General features: G+C 54.4%; 1 protein-coding gene across 1 annotated transcript in view; it reads right to left on the bottom strand.

Annotated features, from left to right (window-relative positions):
• Positions 1 to 12981, bottom strand: part of HS3ST3A1 (heparan sulfate-glucosamine 3-sulfotransferase 3A1) — a 33757-nt gene extending 20776 nt beyond the window's left edge. The window contains exon 1 of the mRNA XM_064675695.1: positions 12160 to 12981. Within this exon, the coding sequence (XP_064531765.1) occupies positions 12160 to 12719 (560 nt within the window). The 5' untranslated portion in view covers positions 12720 to 12981. The remainder of the gene's footprint in view (positions 1 to 12159) is intronic.
• Positions 12982 to 15840: the final 2859 nt, after the last annotated feature.

Below are 15840 nucleotides of genomic sequence, written 5' to 3'. Positions count from 1 at the left end.
GCATTTAATACCTGGCCTGGGAGAACAGCCAGGAAAGAGCTTCCTCTGGACCCCTTGGCTGATCATGTTCGAAAGCCAAGAGGTCAAACAACCCCTAAATGCATTCCCTACATCAGGCAATCCCAGCAGCAGCAGGCAGGCAAGAGCACAGCCCTCTCAGACAGACAGACAGACTCCCACGAGAGCTGGCTCAGCTGCTGGTGTAAATCTCACTGGTCTGATAAATCCAGCATTAAACTGGGGATGTGTAAGGAAAAAGGAAATTTCTGCTAGAGTTGGCTCCCAGCAACAAGGTGGCCCTGACCAGAGGCCAGACCCACCAGGGCACCCACCCTGGGCTGACCACAGGCTATTCAGCAGAAGCTCCCAGGGATGGAGGGGAGGAGCAGGATGCTTGTCCTGCCAAGCTGGAACACCCAGTGGGCTCCAGTCTGGGTCCAGACTCCTCCACCCCACTCCCCCCCACGTGTCCCCAGAGAGGTGATGGCCAAGAAAGCCCCCAGGAGCAGGCAGGGTTGAGCACAGCCCTGCAGGTCACCCCACCTTGGGCTTCTTCATCTGGGTGTGGGCTCACAGCAGATTTTACTGGGCAGCCCGATTTGACCAACAAAACCAAGCGTTGCTTTCAGGGCTTTAATAAAATCCAGAGTCGCTCATAATTTTAAACCAGATTTGCTCCAGAGGAAACACACCCAAATTCCTTCCTCGCCTCTGCAGTCACCACCCCGATGCCTTTCCCATCTACCTTCCCAGGGCTACAATGTGACCAAGCCCAGGCAGCTTCTGAATGAGAGCAGGGCTGGGACATAGCTGAGAAAACTGCAGGAGGATGTGCTGGGGAGATGATTATATTGTCCAAAAAGTAATAATAATTTAAAATTCCAGTGCTGTAATAGCATATTTCTCATATACCAAAGGATCCAGAGGTGTTTGCATCTTTCTTGGGAAAGGTGGTGGATCCCAATGGATAAATCAAGCCCATGGCTTCTCCTGCAGCAGGAAACTGTGGGTGATGCTGGTGCCTGGCTCCAGAGGGTCCAGTGAGCTGCTGCCACACCACACGGCCTGGCAGAGGCAGGAGGTGATGAGGAAGCACCTATTTCTTCCTCCTGCCTCTGTTTTGGGGCAGGCTGCAGGGGAGGGCAATAAATGCTGGATTTTACTCTCATAAAGCCCCCTGAACAGCCAGGCTGCAGGGACGGGAGCACCAGGCACGGGGACACATGCAGGCATCAGCTGTGACCCGGCAGTTCGCTGTCACTCGGCCAAACAAATCAAGTGCAATTAGGAAGCACCGAGCAGACGAAGCTGTAAACTCCAAACCCAGCGCTGCGAGCTCGGCTCGCCCGCCCTGCTGCATCACACCGTGGGGGCAGCGGGTCCCCGGGCTGTGACAGAGGGCCACGACCCCCCGGGTGGGGAGGGCAGAGCTCAACCTGTGCCATAGCAAACAGAGCAGCCCCGGCGGCCGGGCAGGCTGTGCTGACCCCGAGCCGGGGCACCGCACACGGTCAAACTCAATTAACTGCTGAGCGCGGCATCTGGGTCAGGCGGGGCGCTCCCTCCCCAGCCCGGCCCCTCCGGAGCCTCCCGGGCTAACCGACTGTGTGTCCTACGAAATTCTTTCGGAGGCTCTTCCAGAGGGTTTGCTGGTGCTGGGAGGGTGGGTGGCAGGGCCAGGAGCAGGCGGAGCATCACCGTGACTTGTTAGGAAGGCGGCTCTGGGGCTGAGCACCTCTGCCCTGGGTCTGGTGCCTGTGTTGGGCTGGGCAGGGATCACACCCCGGGCGTGTGGGAACAAGATTTCAACTCGATGTGACTCCATATCCAGCCCTCTGGGCATCTTCTGCATCTGCCTGTGGTTGGAGCAAACACAGCCCAGAGAGGGTGATGCTGGAGGGACAGATCCTGGTGCTCACTGGCTGCAAAGCTGGCTGGGTTTAAGGGCTGACATTCTGAGCAAGCACAAAAAAATGCAGTCCACGGGTGGGCATGAATGGCTGGGAGACAATATGTGTCCCAGGGGAAGCAATGAGCTTCATGTTTTGTGAGTAGCTCATTAGCATAAAACCATTTCACAAATGGGGAAACTGAGACACGGGACAGAACAGGTCCTTGCTCACCACCACCCAGCCAGCTGAGTGTGTCCCAAAGCCTCCTCAGCTGCCCTGGATGACACAGGAGACGGGCAGCACGTGCTGTCAGGGCCATGATGTCCTCAGGAGCTCAGCTCTCCTGTCACTGCAGGTGCACAACAAAATCCCACCTCCTGCCCAAGGAGGGTCCAACTGAGCAGCTGGGCAAGAAACATCTTGTTCAGTCTGTTTGATGTCTGGGCTTTCATACCTTCACCTCTTCGCTGTGAAACGGACCTCCTGCCACAGGGAGTGGGACCAGGCAATGCAGCATTCCCATGGCATCTTCCCTGGGACACACATTGTCTCCCAGCCATTCACCCACGGACTTTCTGTCCTTGCTCAGAAAGTCAGCCCTTAAACCCGGCCAGGTTTGCACAGGGCAGAGGACTGGGGCTAGTGCCCTCCATCCAGGCAGCAAAACCCTCCAGCAGATGGGCAGGAATGAAGAGCCAGGGCAGCAGTTGGACTTCAAACCACTCCAAATGTTTGCAAAGCAAATGTTGGTCCTGGTGGGGCTGCAGCAGCCCAGCCCGCAGGTCAGTGCCAACCCTGCTGCCATGGCACAGAGGAGCAGCCTTGGATATCCTGGAAGCCCATAAATCTGAAGGGGTGCTTCAGAAAGTTCAGCTGTGCTTACCCAGCTCTCACCAGCCTGTAAATGATATATCTTTTTATTCTTTGAACCGACACAGTTCACACACATCCAGGCTCTTCAGCACTAGAGCTGATGGGGAGCAAGGGTTTGATGGACATTTATACTCAGATTACCCAGACCATGGAGCAAAGTGCACATGTGCCTGTGCTCAGCATCTTCTCATCTCCTCCTCTTCCTCTGCATGGCCCTGCCTTGCTGGGAAGCTGGCTGGGACAGGGCACACAGGGCAGCTGGGTGCTGGTGGAAACAACCCACAGAAGCCAAGGCTTCCCAAGCCCTGCACAGGAGGTGTCTGCACCAGCTGTCAACCCCAAACCACACTCCTCTGGCCCGGCTCTGCATGTCACTGCCTGTGCTCTGCCTGCTGCAGGCAGTGAGATTTGCCTTTTGTGTTTTTCTCCTCCTTTAGAGATGATGGAGGCACTAACAACCTTTATCACACAGGTACAAGACTGCTGAATACCAGGCAAACATTTATGGGCAAATACTCATATTCACACAGCAGAGTTCAGCAGTGCAAGGGGGCAGGGTTATTGCACAATATTTGCTTTATGCCTTGCTGTGACATGCAGCTTTTGCACAGAGAAAAACCTCAAATTATCTTTCAGAAACAACCACTTCCCAGCCATCAAAAGCCAACCACCCTGAGCTCTGTGGTGGGTCTGTGCCAGCACACAGTGCCCAGCAGGTCCGTGGACAGGGAACAAAGATGACTGGAGCCAGCTGAAACTGCAGAGTGAATTTTTAGGGGCAGAGACTAGAGCTACCTGAGCTGGAAGTTAGCCCAGACAGGGGGATTAGCACCCTCAACCCATGTGAGAGGAGTCAGGGGAACTTTTCCTGACCTTCAGCAGCAGGAACAGGTTGAGGAACATCCTGCAGCAGTTGTTGCAGAGCAGCACCAGGGGGATAGGGCTGGTGAAGCTCAGCACACACTGAACACCCACAGCTGATGCTTGTACCAGCCAACCTCCCTTCCTGCCACAGTCAGAGGAGAGCAGCAGCAGGTGGAGGTACAGGACAAGAGGTCCCATGTGCTCAGTCTTGCCCACATGTGCTCTTCTGCCTGTTTCCCCACTGGCAGAGTGGAGCATCCAACATTCCACCAATGTTGCCGATGGTCATGGCACGGCACTAACCCAGGGACCATCTGCCAGACCCACAGCTGTGCCCTGGCTCTGCCAACATCCCCTACCAGGGAGGTTTTGGGAAGTGAGGAACACCAGAGATAAGGCCTCTGACCCAGCAGTTGTGTCTCAGAGGAGGGAGATCTCCCCCACTCCTGCCATCACCAGTTTTACCTGCACAAATCCCAGTGTGTTAATGGCACAACAATAATTGCACCCAGAATAACCCTCTGCTCCCCCATCCAGGCCTGGGGAACACGGGCACAGGTCACCCAGGAGCAGGGGAAAGCTGTGCCTTGCTGCACCAGGAGACCCAGGGTCCTCCAAAACAGCTTCTTACTGAGGGTTAAACAAAACTTGGCAAGGTCCAACCCGGACTCCAGCAATGCTGGAAACCAAAGGGATTGAAGGAGCAAATTGCCAACCAAGGGAACAACTATGGAGGCAAAGTCCAGATGCAAAATGGGGAAAGCAGCATGTCCAGCTGCTGGACATTGCAGAGGCTTGAAGCACATCAGCAGTGTGGGGTCACTGATCTGGAGCATGTTTTGGGGGTCTCAGCTGAGCCAGGAACCTCCTTTGCTCCCTGCACACCACCTCTCCTGGGTACTGCATCTCCTGCCTTTCACTTGCTATCCCTGCACTGGAGGGGTCAGGACACAGAGCTTCCCCCAGGTGGGAAATCCACGTTTCCTCACTTGTTTTACTGAGCTGGAACATGCCAATGCTTGGGGATTTCTCTCAGACTGGGCTTTCCAAACAGTCCAGTTCAGACAGTGCAAGTGTGTTTAAATAATGTCAAAAGATGCTCAATGTTACAAGACCATGAAAGCAGAAGTGAAACAGTAATGATAAAACACAACACTGAGAGCCCAAAGCTGCAGATGTGAGCACACAGACCCACATAAACCAGGGATAAACATGGAAAGCAATACTAATGGATTTGATAATTTTCCATAAAAGGCTTCCCCAGAGAGCACAGGCTGTGGGAGGGAGCCCTCTTCCAACGGGCAGTGGCAGAAAAACATCAGCCTGGCTTTTTGGGATTTTCAGCAAAAAAACAACCCCACTAAAGAGAGATATATAAAAATAAATAAATAAATAGCCAGCTTCCCATCGTGATGTGCTTGAACCTGAACATCTCTCCCGAGGGAGTGTGGGAAGGGCAGTTGTGGTCAGACCTGATCTGACTGTTCACATCCCAGTTTCCAGCCAACAGGAACTGGAGTCAATGGGTACAACTGGAACAGGGGAGGCTGCTCCATCTCCCACAGTCGGGAGCCAGGCAGGATCCCACTGAAGCTGCTGTGCTGGCATCCAAAAACTGCAGGGATTGGTGCAAGGAAGGTGTCCAGATGCCTGGAATTGCCCCAGTGGGAATTTCTTATGCGATGGTTGGGCACAGCTGCTCGGCCGTGGGGAAAACAACCACACAAGGCTTCCAAAGCTCCCCCCGGGGCAGTGATGGGGAGTTTCTCCTCCATCTCCCACCAGAGACGTACTCAGCAGCAGCCTCGAGCCTGGGGGAGTTTGAGCAGGGATCTTTATGTCTCTGCAACAGATGGTGTTGCAACAGAAAGAGCACGTAATGAATCTCCTCACTTCCAGGAAGGAAGAAGGATGGTCTTGCCGTGCACGAAGGGAACCGGCAATTTCTTTCACTGAAAGATTTCCTCCTGCACAATCACATCATTTGATGAAAGAAATGCCAAGAATAATTCACTTCCTCGAGCAACTCTATTTATATTCTCACTGCGGTCACCGTCCTGCTCTCGCGCCCCTCGGCAGCCACGGGGCTCAGGTGGGCACAGTTTGGAGCTGAATATGTTCAACTCCAAACCATCAAAACCTGAATTTCCTGGGGGGGTGGGTTAGGCAGGAGACAGGCAAAAACACCAGCTGCTGTCACAGTCCCTGGGATGCCCCCAGACCCTGAATGAACACCCCCACTGCCCCACATGGGGCTTTGGAACAGGGTAAGACCCCGGTATCCAACTCCAGCTACACGACTTTAACTGCAACCTAATCCACTTCCCTCCCATAATACCTGCACATAAAGAGAATTTGCCAAGATTTATGGCCACAACACCCGCCCCTGCTGCCTCTCACCAGCCTCTGCTGCTTCCCTGCAAAAGCAGCTTGGGTTACCTCAGGATTCTCCAGGGGAAAAGCATAATTAGCAGCTCAGGAGTTTCAATGTCTGTGTTGATGAGGGGGCTCATGGGGGGTTATTCTCAGGTTTTCTGATCACTTGTTGTTCGCTCTGAACTCTTTGGAAAGGCACCAGCTCCCTTCCCCCTCCCCAGACCTAACTGCTCTTATTATAGACTTCAAAAGGTCGGGGTGAAATCCTAGCTGGGCTGTGTTGAACAGACATACTGGTGGTGATGGTGTGGCCAGAGCACGGCCCTGGACCCCAGACTCCATGTAATGACTTCCCAGGAACCCCCTCACCCCCTGAAGGCAGCACAGCCTGGCAGCAGGACAGGCTTACGTGCATAGGTGAGGATTTGCAAAATCCGGCCTTAAAGGGGGACTAGTGGTTTAAGCTGCTTCTCTCAAGTGTATCCCAATTTTTGCCATAAATGGGCTCCTGCCCCAGCCAGCTGGAGCTTTCTGCTGCTTTCCACAAGAGCCGGCTCTGGGAATTTTACTGACAACATCTTGGACAGTCGAGGCCATATTTTCCTGATTGCTCAGCACCAGCAGGCAGGGCCAGGGGAGCCCCATTTCCCAGCACCCCAGGCTCAGGCAGAGCCATGGAGTGGATGGGGAAGGTGCTGATCCCCTCCAGGGACTGGGTGTGAAGCAGTACTGAAAAGGAGGATGGGTCTGTTGACTTCTGAACCTCCCTAATATATATCCCCATGCAGACCCCAGGACCTGGAGAGAAGAGTCCAATAAAATCCCAAGTACTCATTTTGATGCCTTCTGATGGGAGTGTGGTTGACTTCTCCTGATATGCCAACTCAGGAGCTCATTCCATCATTAGAAACAGACACAAACCCTGGATTCAAATTTATCCAATAACAGAAAACAGAAGGGATACATAGAGATGCAAAATGCTTAAAAGAATCACCAAAAATAATAACCCCTTTGGGGTCTTTTTAAGGAGTAAGAGGGGGAAAAGCCCAGTCCCAGGTCTTTGCAGGTAGATCTTGTGAGGAGCATGTGCCTGGACAGTGCCATCCCTGAATGATCCATCCATCAGGTGTCCAGTGCACCTCACAGCGAGAGGACAGCCAGCCAAAGCCATGCCAAGGCTGCAGGACCTCTGCCAGCAGCTCTGGTAGGGTTCACCTGCTTTGGGTGTTATTTAACCCACGGCACAGCCCAACAAGCTCAGACTCCATACACCTCCTCCCCTCTGTGTGAGGTGAGGTGCCACAGGGCCACAGCGCTGCTGTTCCACCCCTGCACAGGGCAGTGACTTCCCTCCCATTTTACAGATGGGCAAACTGAGGCAGGCCAAGACATCTCCCCAGTCAACCCTCAAACTATTTCGGGTCTTTACTGAAGTACCTTGGAGTGTCCAAGCCCAGATCACTCACAAAGGCAGTGGCAAAGTACATGAGCACCAGAACGAGTCTTATACAATCTCAACGACCCCAACCCTGATCTCATCAGCATTTCCAGCATGCTCCTTCTCCCCCTTGCTCTTCCCCAGCAAAGAGACCTCCCTTCAATCACCCATAAACCCACCTCATCCTCCATCTCCCATGTTTCCTTGCCCACACCACCCAACCAAGGCATGCACTCTCTGTGCCAGGCTCAGCCCATCTCCAGCAGTTATTTACAGTGAATTACCTGTGCTTTGGAGCCAAGACCACCTTTTGTTCCCTTTTTACACAGCACCTGGCCCTGGGAGCTCAGTATGGGAGGTGTCTGATTGCACAGCTAATAAATAAACAAGGGCCTTGATCCTCTTCAGCGTGTGGCTGTCCAAGGCTGCAATTTCCAGAGAAACTGCTGCAGGCTGCACTTGAAGCTGTTAGTAATTCAGATGGGTTTGGGAGATGAGATGTTCCCAGGGCAAGGAGAAGGTGCTGCTAAACCAGACGTTCCTACAGGCAGGCGTGCACACAAACAGGGAGTGAAAAACCCAAACTGGCTCAAACTCCATGTCCAACAGCACAAGCCACGTTCTGGGCCTGAACGCAGGCAAAGACCTGGTGTTTCTTGCAGAGGCAGCAAGGATGGCTGGAGAAAGGTGGAGAGATGATCACTTAAAGGCAACTACTGCTACAGCATCTGCCTTAGGCGAGGGGGTTTGACAAGGTCTTTCCTCCCGATGGCCACCTGATCCTGCTCCACCTTCCACAAATTGTACTCACTGCCCTGACATCCCCCTGGCATCATCCACGCGCTCCTGCCCACCGTGCCTACACTCCCACCCTCCTTCCCATGCTTACACAGCACTCAGAGACTATGCTGCTGAATTATGGTGACCTCAAACCCCCAGGACCTCCAGGCCATCCACTGCTGCAGGAGTGGCCTGACTCCTCCATCCCCAGCTCTGATTTCACCCAGATTTGAGGCACAGAGGATGGGAAATGGCACAAGGAGGGATGCAGCTGCTCACAGCTGCTGTAAGCACATCCCCTCCCAACAAACCTCCTTTCCTCCATCCCAGACCTCTTCAGCAACTGAGATGTTCTCTGTTCCCTTTGACTCAGAAACATCAGTGCCTGCCTAGATTACAAAGAAGCAAGAAAAAAAAAAAAGAAAGCCTCGGAGAAAAATCCCAAGAGGACATTAATTAGGAGCCAGAACTCCCCAGCTCTGGAAGCATCAGGGAGGAGCGATACTTAAACTCCCAACCTGACAGGGTAACTTTGAATCATCTTTCATCTTCCCCTGGATCGAGTGTGATCTAATGACATTAGCTTGGCTTCGCTCTAGTGAAATTGGCATCGGTGCTACAGAGGCAGGGAGATTAAAACATACGAAATAAATGTTCCTGGGGTGACTGACAGTATAATGACATTCCAACAGGCAGCTCAATCAGCGCGAGACTAACAAAGGATCAGAGGGAACCAGCCAGATTCACAGTATCACCCGCAAACACAGATATTTTCTTTTAATCCAGACATTTCTTTTACATGACTGGCTCAGCCCCTGTTCTCGGGAGTTTTCCCCAGGCTGTACAGCCGTGTTGGGGTGGGGGATGGCAGTTGAACTCTATTAAAGCCCGTGCTCACCTGCTATTGAACTCTGTCAGCTCAATAGCCTTGTTCAGGGCTGCAGCAGCGATCTCGGCGCTGAAGTCAATGCGAGCATTGTGGGCTGCCCCCTCCCTCCTTTTGTCCCTGTATGGAGAGGGGACTCACAAACCCAAACCAGAGAAAGCTCCTTTCGGCACTCACAACTCCCCTTGACATGCAACCCCACACGGGCACACACGGAGGTGTCACACTCACCATATTAAACCCCTCAGACGGTTTTTACAAAGTCAGCAGGACAGCTGCCCCTTACCCAGGGCTGGGAGAGCCGAGCCGTTATTCCACTCCATTTAATGGATAGTGCTTCCATGCACTGTGTGGCAACCCAGTAGGTGACACCACTTGCTGTCACCAAGCCTGTGCCTCACGAGCCGCTGCCCTACAGGTACCACCGGCTGACCGGCTGCTCCAGTAGCATCACCCTCCTCCTGCAGCCACAGCTCAGCCAGTTCCTCCATCCTCACAGCAGCTGCTGATGGAGCTGCTCTTCTGTTTCCAGGAGGAACTGTGGTCCCCCTCATGCCCCAAACCCTACAGTCACCCTGCCATGGTCCTGGTGTGGCATCCTAGTGACAGCCCACCTCCACGCTCCGGTGGCAACGGCATCAGCTGCAGAGGGTGGCTGGATCTTCCAAGCCACAAGCCTGAGTTGCTGCAACAGCCACCAGGTTTTTGTTCCCTGGGACAGGGCTCTCTCCCCGCTGCTTCCTGCGGGCGCTGAAAGCCAACCCGAGTGTTTATACCTTGTAACGATGCTGTTTAGTCTGACTGCTGGGAAACAGCAGTGCACGTGAAACCTAAGCCTCTGATGCCAGAGATAAGGGATCGGGACCCCTGGCAAACATCTGGCCATTTCCCCGGCACTGAACCCTCATCAAAGATCAGAGCAGACCCGTGGAGAGACACGGGGAGTTTTTTAAGTGAGTATTTCTAACAGGCTGGTAACTGGTGACCAGCGGGCTGACACCGCGGCTCTGCCACGGCACCGGGACCCCGTGTGTTAGTAAAGATTACTCATACAAGCAAAGCCAGCAAGATTAGGTCTCAAAGGAATAATCCCACACAAAGAATTCACTGTACCTCAGCCTCCACGGGGCTAATAAAAAAGGAAAAAAAAAAAAAAAGATGAAACTCAGTACATCAAATACCAGAACAAACAAACTGCAGCTCATGTGCCAACTGCTAAAACATAATGACTGCACAAAGAGCGCTCGGGACAGCACCTCCAGTGAGTACGAGCTGCAAGAGCAAGACCAAACCTCTGGAAAATTAAATCCCCTACATCAAGGGCTGTACTATGCCCTAAATGCCTGTGGCTCCTCCTCTGTCTAGGTCTGCACTCCTCGCTCAGGGACTGCTTCCAGAAGCGGGTCTATCCCACTGCCATCTGCTCCTCAAGGCTTCGAGAGCATCTTTGATAAATGAGCTTTTCTGCATATCCACCATAAATTGCAGTAGATGCCACCCCACAGCCATGTGTTTATTTTTCAAAGTCAAGGCTTGATTAGAGTTCTTGAGGTTTTTCAGATTCGTTTTTAACGTTTCCTTTCTGCTACAGGGTCAGCATGTGGAAATTGGATAAGCACAGACTAAAAATATAATTCTGTAGACAGCTTCAGCCCACACGAAAGGAAATCTTTCTTCTCGGAGAACCCACACTCTGCTGCCTGCAGAAACCCGTCGTGTTCCTGACACCGGCGGATACACAGGGAAGCTCATCCCTTCCACGTGTTAAGACTTTTATATAAACACTCGGACTGTCAGTACTATCCTACTCCACATTTCAATACCGTCACCACAAGCTGAGCCAAACTCATCATCTCCTCTCTGATAATAGCTGGGCTTAACACCAAAGTAAAACAAGCTCCAGGGGTACTCGAAGCCCTCTCCTTTTCGCTTGTTCATTCAAGAAAGCCACAAACACAGACACACTCCGAGAAAGAGCAGTGTCGCCCCCACCCCAACCAATCCCTTCCACAGGAATCTGCCAGGAGACGCTGCTCTGTTAACTTTAAAACACACAAGGAAAACATCTAAACAACATCAGTGAGAACCTTCTTGGCTTAAACATTTACTGGCTCGTTCGAAAAGGGGCACCTTTTATTTTGTTTAAAGCAACGCAAATTCACTGAAAGCCGAACCCCGTCTACCTTTTTGCTCGTTTCTCGGGCAAGGTGAGCGCGTGGGGTCACGCTCCTGGAACTGGCATTTTCGGTTACTCATTATTGGGATGCTGAAATATTTACATGGCAAGCAGGTTTTTTTCTCCGCACTGATTACAGGAAAGCGGCTTCCAACGGCTGCATGGCTGGGATGGGGGTTGTGGGAGGGGACGATGCGATGGTTTGCAAGGGGAGGCAGCCGGGGCTGCGGGGCGGCTCGGCTGGGAGTCAGGGTGAGCCACCCTGACAGGTTTTGTAAAGCCCCCCTGCCCTGAGAAAAGTAGGGGAGCAGCAAGAGGTTGGGGGGGGCCGTGCTCCTCGCCGAGAGGAGGTTACCTCTGCCTCAGCATCCCTGTGCATCCCCAGGGCGATGGGGCACCCACTGCTCTTCCCATTGTGTGCGGGGTCCACCCCCGGGCTGCAGGGGGGCACCCCCGGAGGGACCCTGCATGGGACGGGAAGGCTCGGGGTGCGCTGGGCAGGGAGAGGAGAGTCGGGGAATTCAGGGATGGGGTGGCGGAGAGCCGGGAGGGGAATGCGGGGAGAGACGGGCTGGGCGATTTGGGAGCGGGGACGGGAGGACGGGTGGAGCGAGGGGCTGGGAGGGGAAGCGTGCCCGAGGAACTGGGGAACGGGCACGGGAGCTGAGGTGGGGGGGCGAGGCGGGGAGGATCGGGGGATGAGAAAAGGATCGGCGAGGGGTTTGCGGAGCGGGGACAGGGCTGCGGGTCCGGGAGCCGCGGGTGGGCGGCGGGTCCGGGCGGCCAGCGGGGGGCACTGCCGGCTCGGCCACGGCCCCATCCCCATTCCCGGCCCCATTCCCATTCCCAGCCCCATCCCCGGCCCGTCCCGTACCTGTACCAGGCGAGTCCCCGCTCGTAGTTGCGGTCGAAGAAGTGGGGCTCTGCGCCCACGGCGCGCACGTCGGGGTGCACCCGCAGGAACTCCAGCAGCGCCCGCGTCCCTCCTTTCTTGACGCCGATGATGATGGCCTGCGGCAGCCGCTTGCTGCCCTCGCCCAGCAGCAGGGTCAGGGTGCCGGCCGTGCCTCCCCCGCCGCCCGAGCCGCCGGCCCGGCTCCCGCCGCCCCCGCCCGGCACCTCCGCGCCCGGCGCCGCCTCCTGCCTTCGCCGCCGCTGCTTCAGCCGCTGCAGGAGCCGCTTGCGCCGCGCCGCTGCCGCCTGCCAGGGGGGCAGCTCGGCCGAGCCCCCCAGCAACCCTCCGCCGCCGCCCTCCTCCTCCTCCGAGGCGGCGCCCGCGGCGATGATGGGCCCGGGCAGCGTCTGGCAGCGGTCGGCCAGGCAGTAGAAGACGTAGAGGGACATGAGCAGGGAGCAGAGCATCACCAGGAACTTCTTGAAGATGCTGCGGGGCAGCGGCTCGGCGGCGGGGGGGGCCGCCGCGCTCACGGCCATGCTACCCCGAGGCGGCGGCCGGGCCGGGCCCTGGCCATGCTCCGCGGCCGCCCCCCGGCGCGGCCCCTCCGCGCTGCGCTCCGCGGGGCCGGGGGGCTGCGAGCTGCCGCATCCCCTGCGCGGGGGACCCGCCGCGGCCGCGCTTCAGGGGGGCATCCCCCCGCGGGGGGGAAAGGGGGGAGCGGGGGCGGGTTTGGGGGGAGCGCGGAGCCGCCCCCGCTGCCGCTCCGGGGGCTGGAGGGGGATGCGGGACCGGGGCTCGGCGCGGGGCTCCCACGTGCGGCGCCCGCCGCGGAAAAACTTCGGCGGAGACATCGCCGGGCTCGGGGCGGAGCGGGGAGGGCGGCGGGGCCAATGGCGCGGCGGGGGCGGGGGGCAGAGCCGCCCCCGGACCGGCCCCGGCAGCGCTGGGGGGGCGGACCCGCAGGGAAGGCGCTGCCGAGCCCTTGCGGGGCGAGCGGGGGTGTCCGGCAGGGTGTCCCAGGGGGTGCGGGGATGCTCTGGAAGCTCTCCCGGGAGATGCGGGGGTGGCCGGGAGGCTGTCCCGGGGGTAGAAGAATGCGGGAATGTCCCTGAGCGTCTACCGGGGGGTGCGGGGATGCTCTGAAGGCTGTCCCGGGGGGTACGGGGATGCCCTGAGGCTGTCCCGGGGGGTGTAGGGATGCCCTGAGGTTGTCCCGGGGGGGGTGCGGGAATGCCTAGAAAGCTGTCCTGGGGGTAGAAAGATGCGGGAATGTCCCTGAGGCTGTTGCCGAGGGTAGAGGGATGTGAGAGCCCCCTGGGAGGCTGTCCCAGGGGGTGCGGGGGTGGCCACGAGGTTGTTCCGTGAGTAGAGGGGTGCGGGAGCCCCTCGGGAGGCTGTCCCAGGGGGTGCGGGGATACCCTGAGGCTCTCCCGCGGGTGCGGGATGCCCCGTAGGGCACAGAGAGCTTACAGAGACAGCACAAAAGCTATCTGGGTTAGCTTTTCCCTCGGTGCTGTCCGCTTTCCAGCCCCAGCGGGAGCTCCGCTGCCCGCGGACAGGCTCTTTTGGCAGCCGAGCTCGGCGGGACTTTTCCGTCCAGCGAGTGCTGTGTGTTCAGCCCCCGGTGTCCGTCTGACTGTGCTTTGTCCGCCTGCCTGTGGATTTGATTTTTGAACTCCCCCCCTCAATCCTGCCGGACCTGAGAACAATTTCCCGATTTGCCCAGTGATCACATCCACCCTTCCAGAGGCAAATACCTCCACACGGAGGAACAGTCCCTGTTACACTCAGTGAAACCACTGACAAGGGTGTAAAACACAGTCGTGGTATCACAGCTACACCGAGCTCTGCACTGAACACACACAGAAAGACCTGGAATCAGCCTTTTCCCTGCTCTCTTGCACGAGTTGCCCCCAGGCTGGCTGCAGAGCCTGGCCCGCAGTTGGTAAGAAATATCTACAAACACAACACGATGTTGCTCTCGGAATTTGCTCTTCTCCTCTGAGAGTACATAAAATGTGGAAATAGCTCTCAGCTTCATGCCTCGCCTGCCTGATTCTAAGGGCTTCATTATTTCATTGCCTGTGGGAATGCCCTTTTAATTTGAAATGTTTGTCATAGATTATAGAATTTTTAAACAAACTTGCACATGAAACACTTGACTTAGATCTTTTTTTTTTTTTGCTCTGCTGTTTGGTGTGGACCTAGCTGAGGAATTAAACTTCAACTGCTTGGAAATAAAGCTGGTGTATCCACAAATTATTCAATGAAAAGGAGAGGAAAAATTGCAATGAATTATAATCAGCCATCTGCAGAGCTGGCTGCCTAATAAAAATGTGTTTCCAAATAGTAAACAGACCAAAATTAATAACAAATGTTATTTGCAATGAATTATTCTATTAGATCTTCTCCCAACTTTATGGCATTTTTCCTCTCTAAGAAAAGAAACTTATCTTGAATATATGAATTTCCAAACCCATCCCCACCCCAGCTGCAACGCAGCCAGATCACTTTATCTAAAATTAGTGAGTGTGATTCCAGCTCCGTGTGTTTGGTGACTTCAAGACACTGTAGCATTTCAGGTATTTCAATGCTCCAACATGTAAGTAGATGCCTGGTGTGTTTTACAAAAGGCTATAAGCAGGTTAGGCCCCCAACACCTCTAGGCAACTACTTACATCATTAGGAACCTAAGTGCCTTTATAAATCTGTGCTCTGATCCAGCTCATTGAAGTCAATGAAAAGAGTTTGCTGACATCAATGGGCTTTGGAGTGGGCCCTGCAGAAGGAGCAAGATCAATGCAAAGTGGTTTGACTTCTTTATGCTGGTTATTATGATACTTTTTTTTCCTAGACACTTAGAACAATGCTACATTTTCTGTCTGAATAAATGGTCCTTCCAAATGGAGAAAACCAGAAAAGAGAAGTGAAATTGGTGTGAAAGAGCGTAGAGTGTGTATCTGCTGGGTTTGTATCACAGGTCTGCTGCTTGCAGCATTTTTCCTGGAAACATTGGTGAGAATCTCAGCTTTCCTTTAAAAAGTCACTAGTTGCCTAGGGAAAATGTGACCAGAGCCTATTTAAAAAGTTTCGGTGTCTAGAAAGCAATAAGCTAAATATATCCTTATTTAAAACAGCCCCACGATATTTAAGGCAAACTTGTGAGTTTTTTTCAGACCCTGACTCATCGTTTCTGCCTGCTGGGGCTGAAAAGGGACCAGAGGCTCCAGAGCCAACAACAGCTCTCAGAGAAGGAAGGTGTCTTACACCTTAGAAAGGGCAATAGAGGGAAATAGTGCATAGTTCCACCCCTCTGTACCCCACATTGCTGTAGGCTCTGTTAGTACAGCTGCAAATCTGAGATTCTTTCTTAGCAGACAGGTTTGGGCCTTATTTTTGGAAGAGTTTCTTTCGCTACAAAGACCATTTGATGAACATTGTACTATAAAGCCAGAAAAATTGTGTGGCTGACGTCATGGCATCCAGTGCTGAGAACTTACACTTCTTATCTTTTTTAGCCCTGCTGCAAAAATAACCCTTCTCAGGGATAACTTAGAGGAGTTTTTACGTCTTAGAGCTTGGAGCAAAAGGTGCTTTTCATTTTACTCAGCCTCTTGCTCAACTGACTTAAACATTTTTAGTGCAGCCTCTTTTTTT

This window comes from Pseudopipra pipra, chromosome 19 (assembly GCF_036250125.1).
Source record: "Pseudopipra pipra isolate bDixPip1 chromosome 19, bDixPip1.hap1, whole genome shotgun sequence".
Taxonomy (NCBI): Eukaryota; Metazoa; Chordata; class Aves; order Passeriformes; family Pipridae; genus Pseudopipra; species Pseudopipra pipra.
The sequence above is the reverse complement of the archived record's forward strand: the minus strand, read 5'-3'. Positions and strand labels throughout refer to the sequence as shown.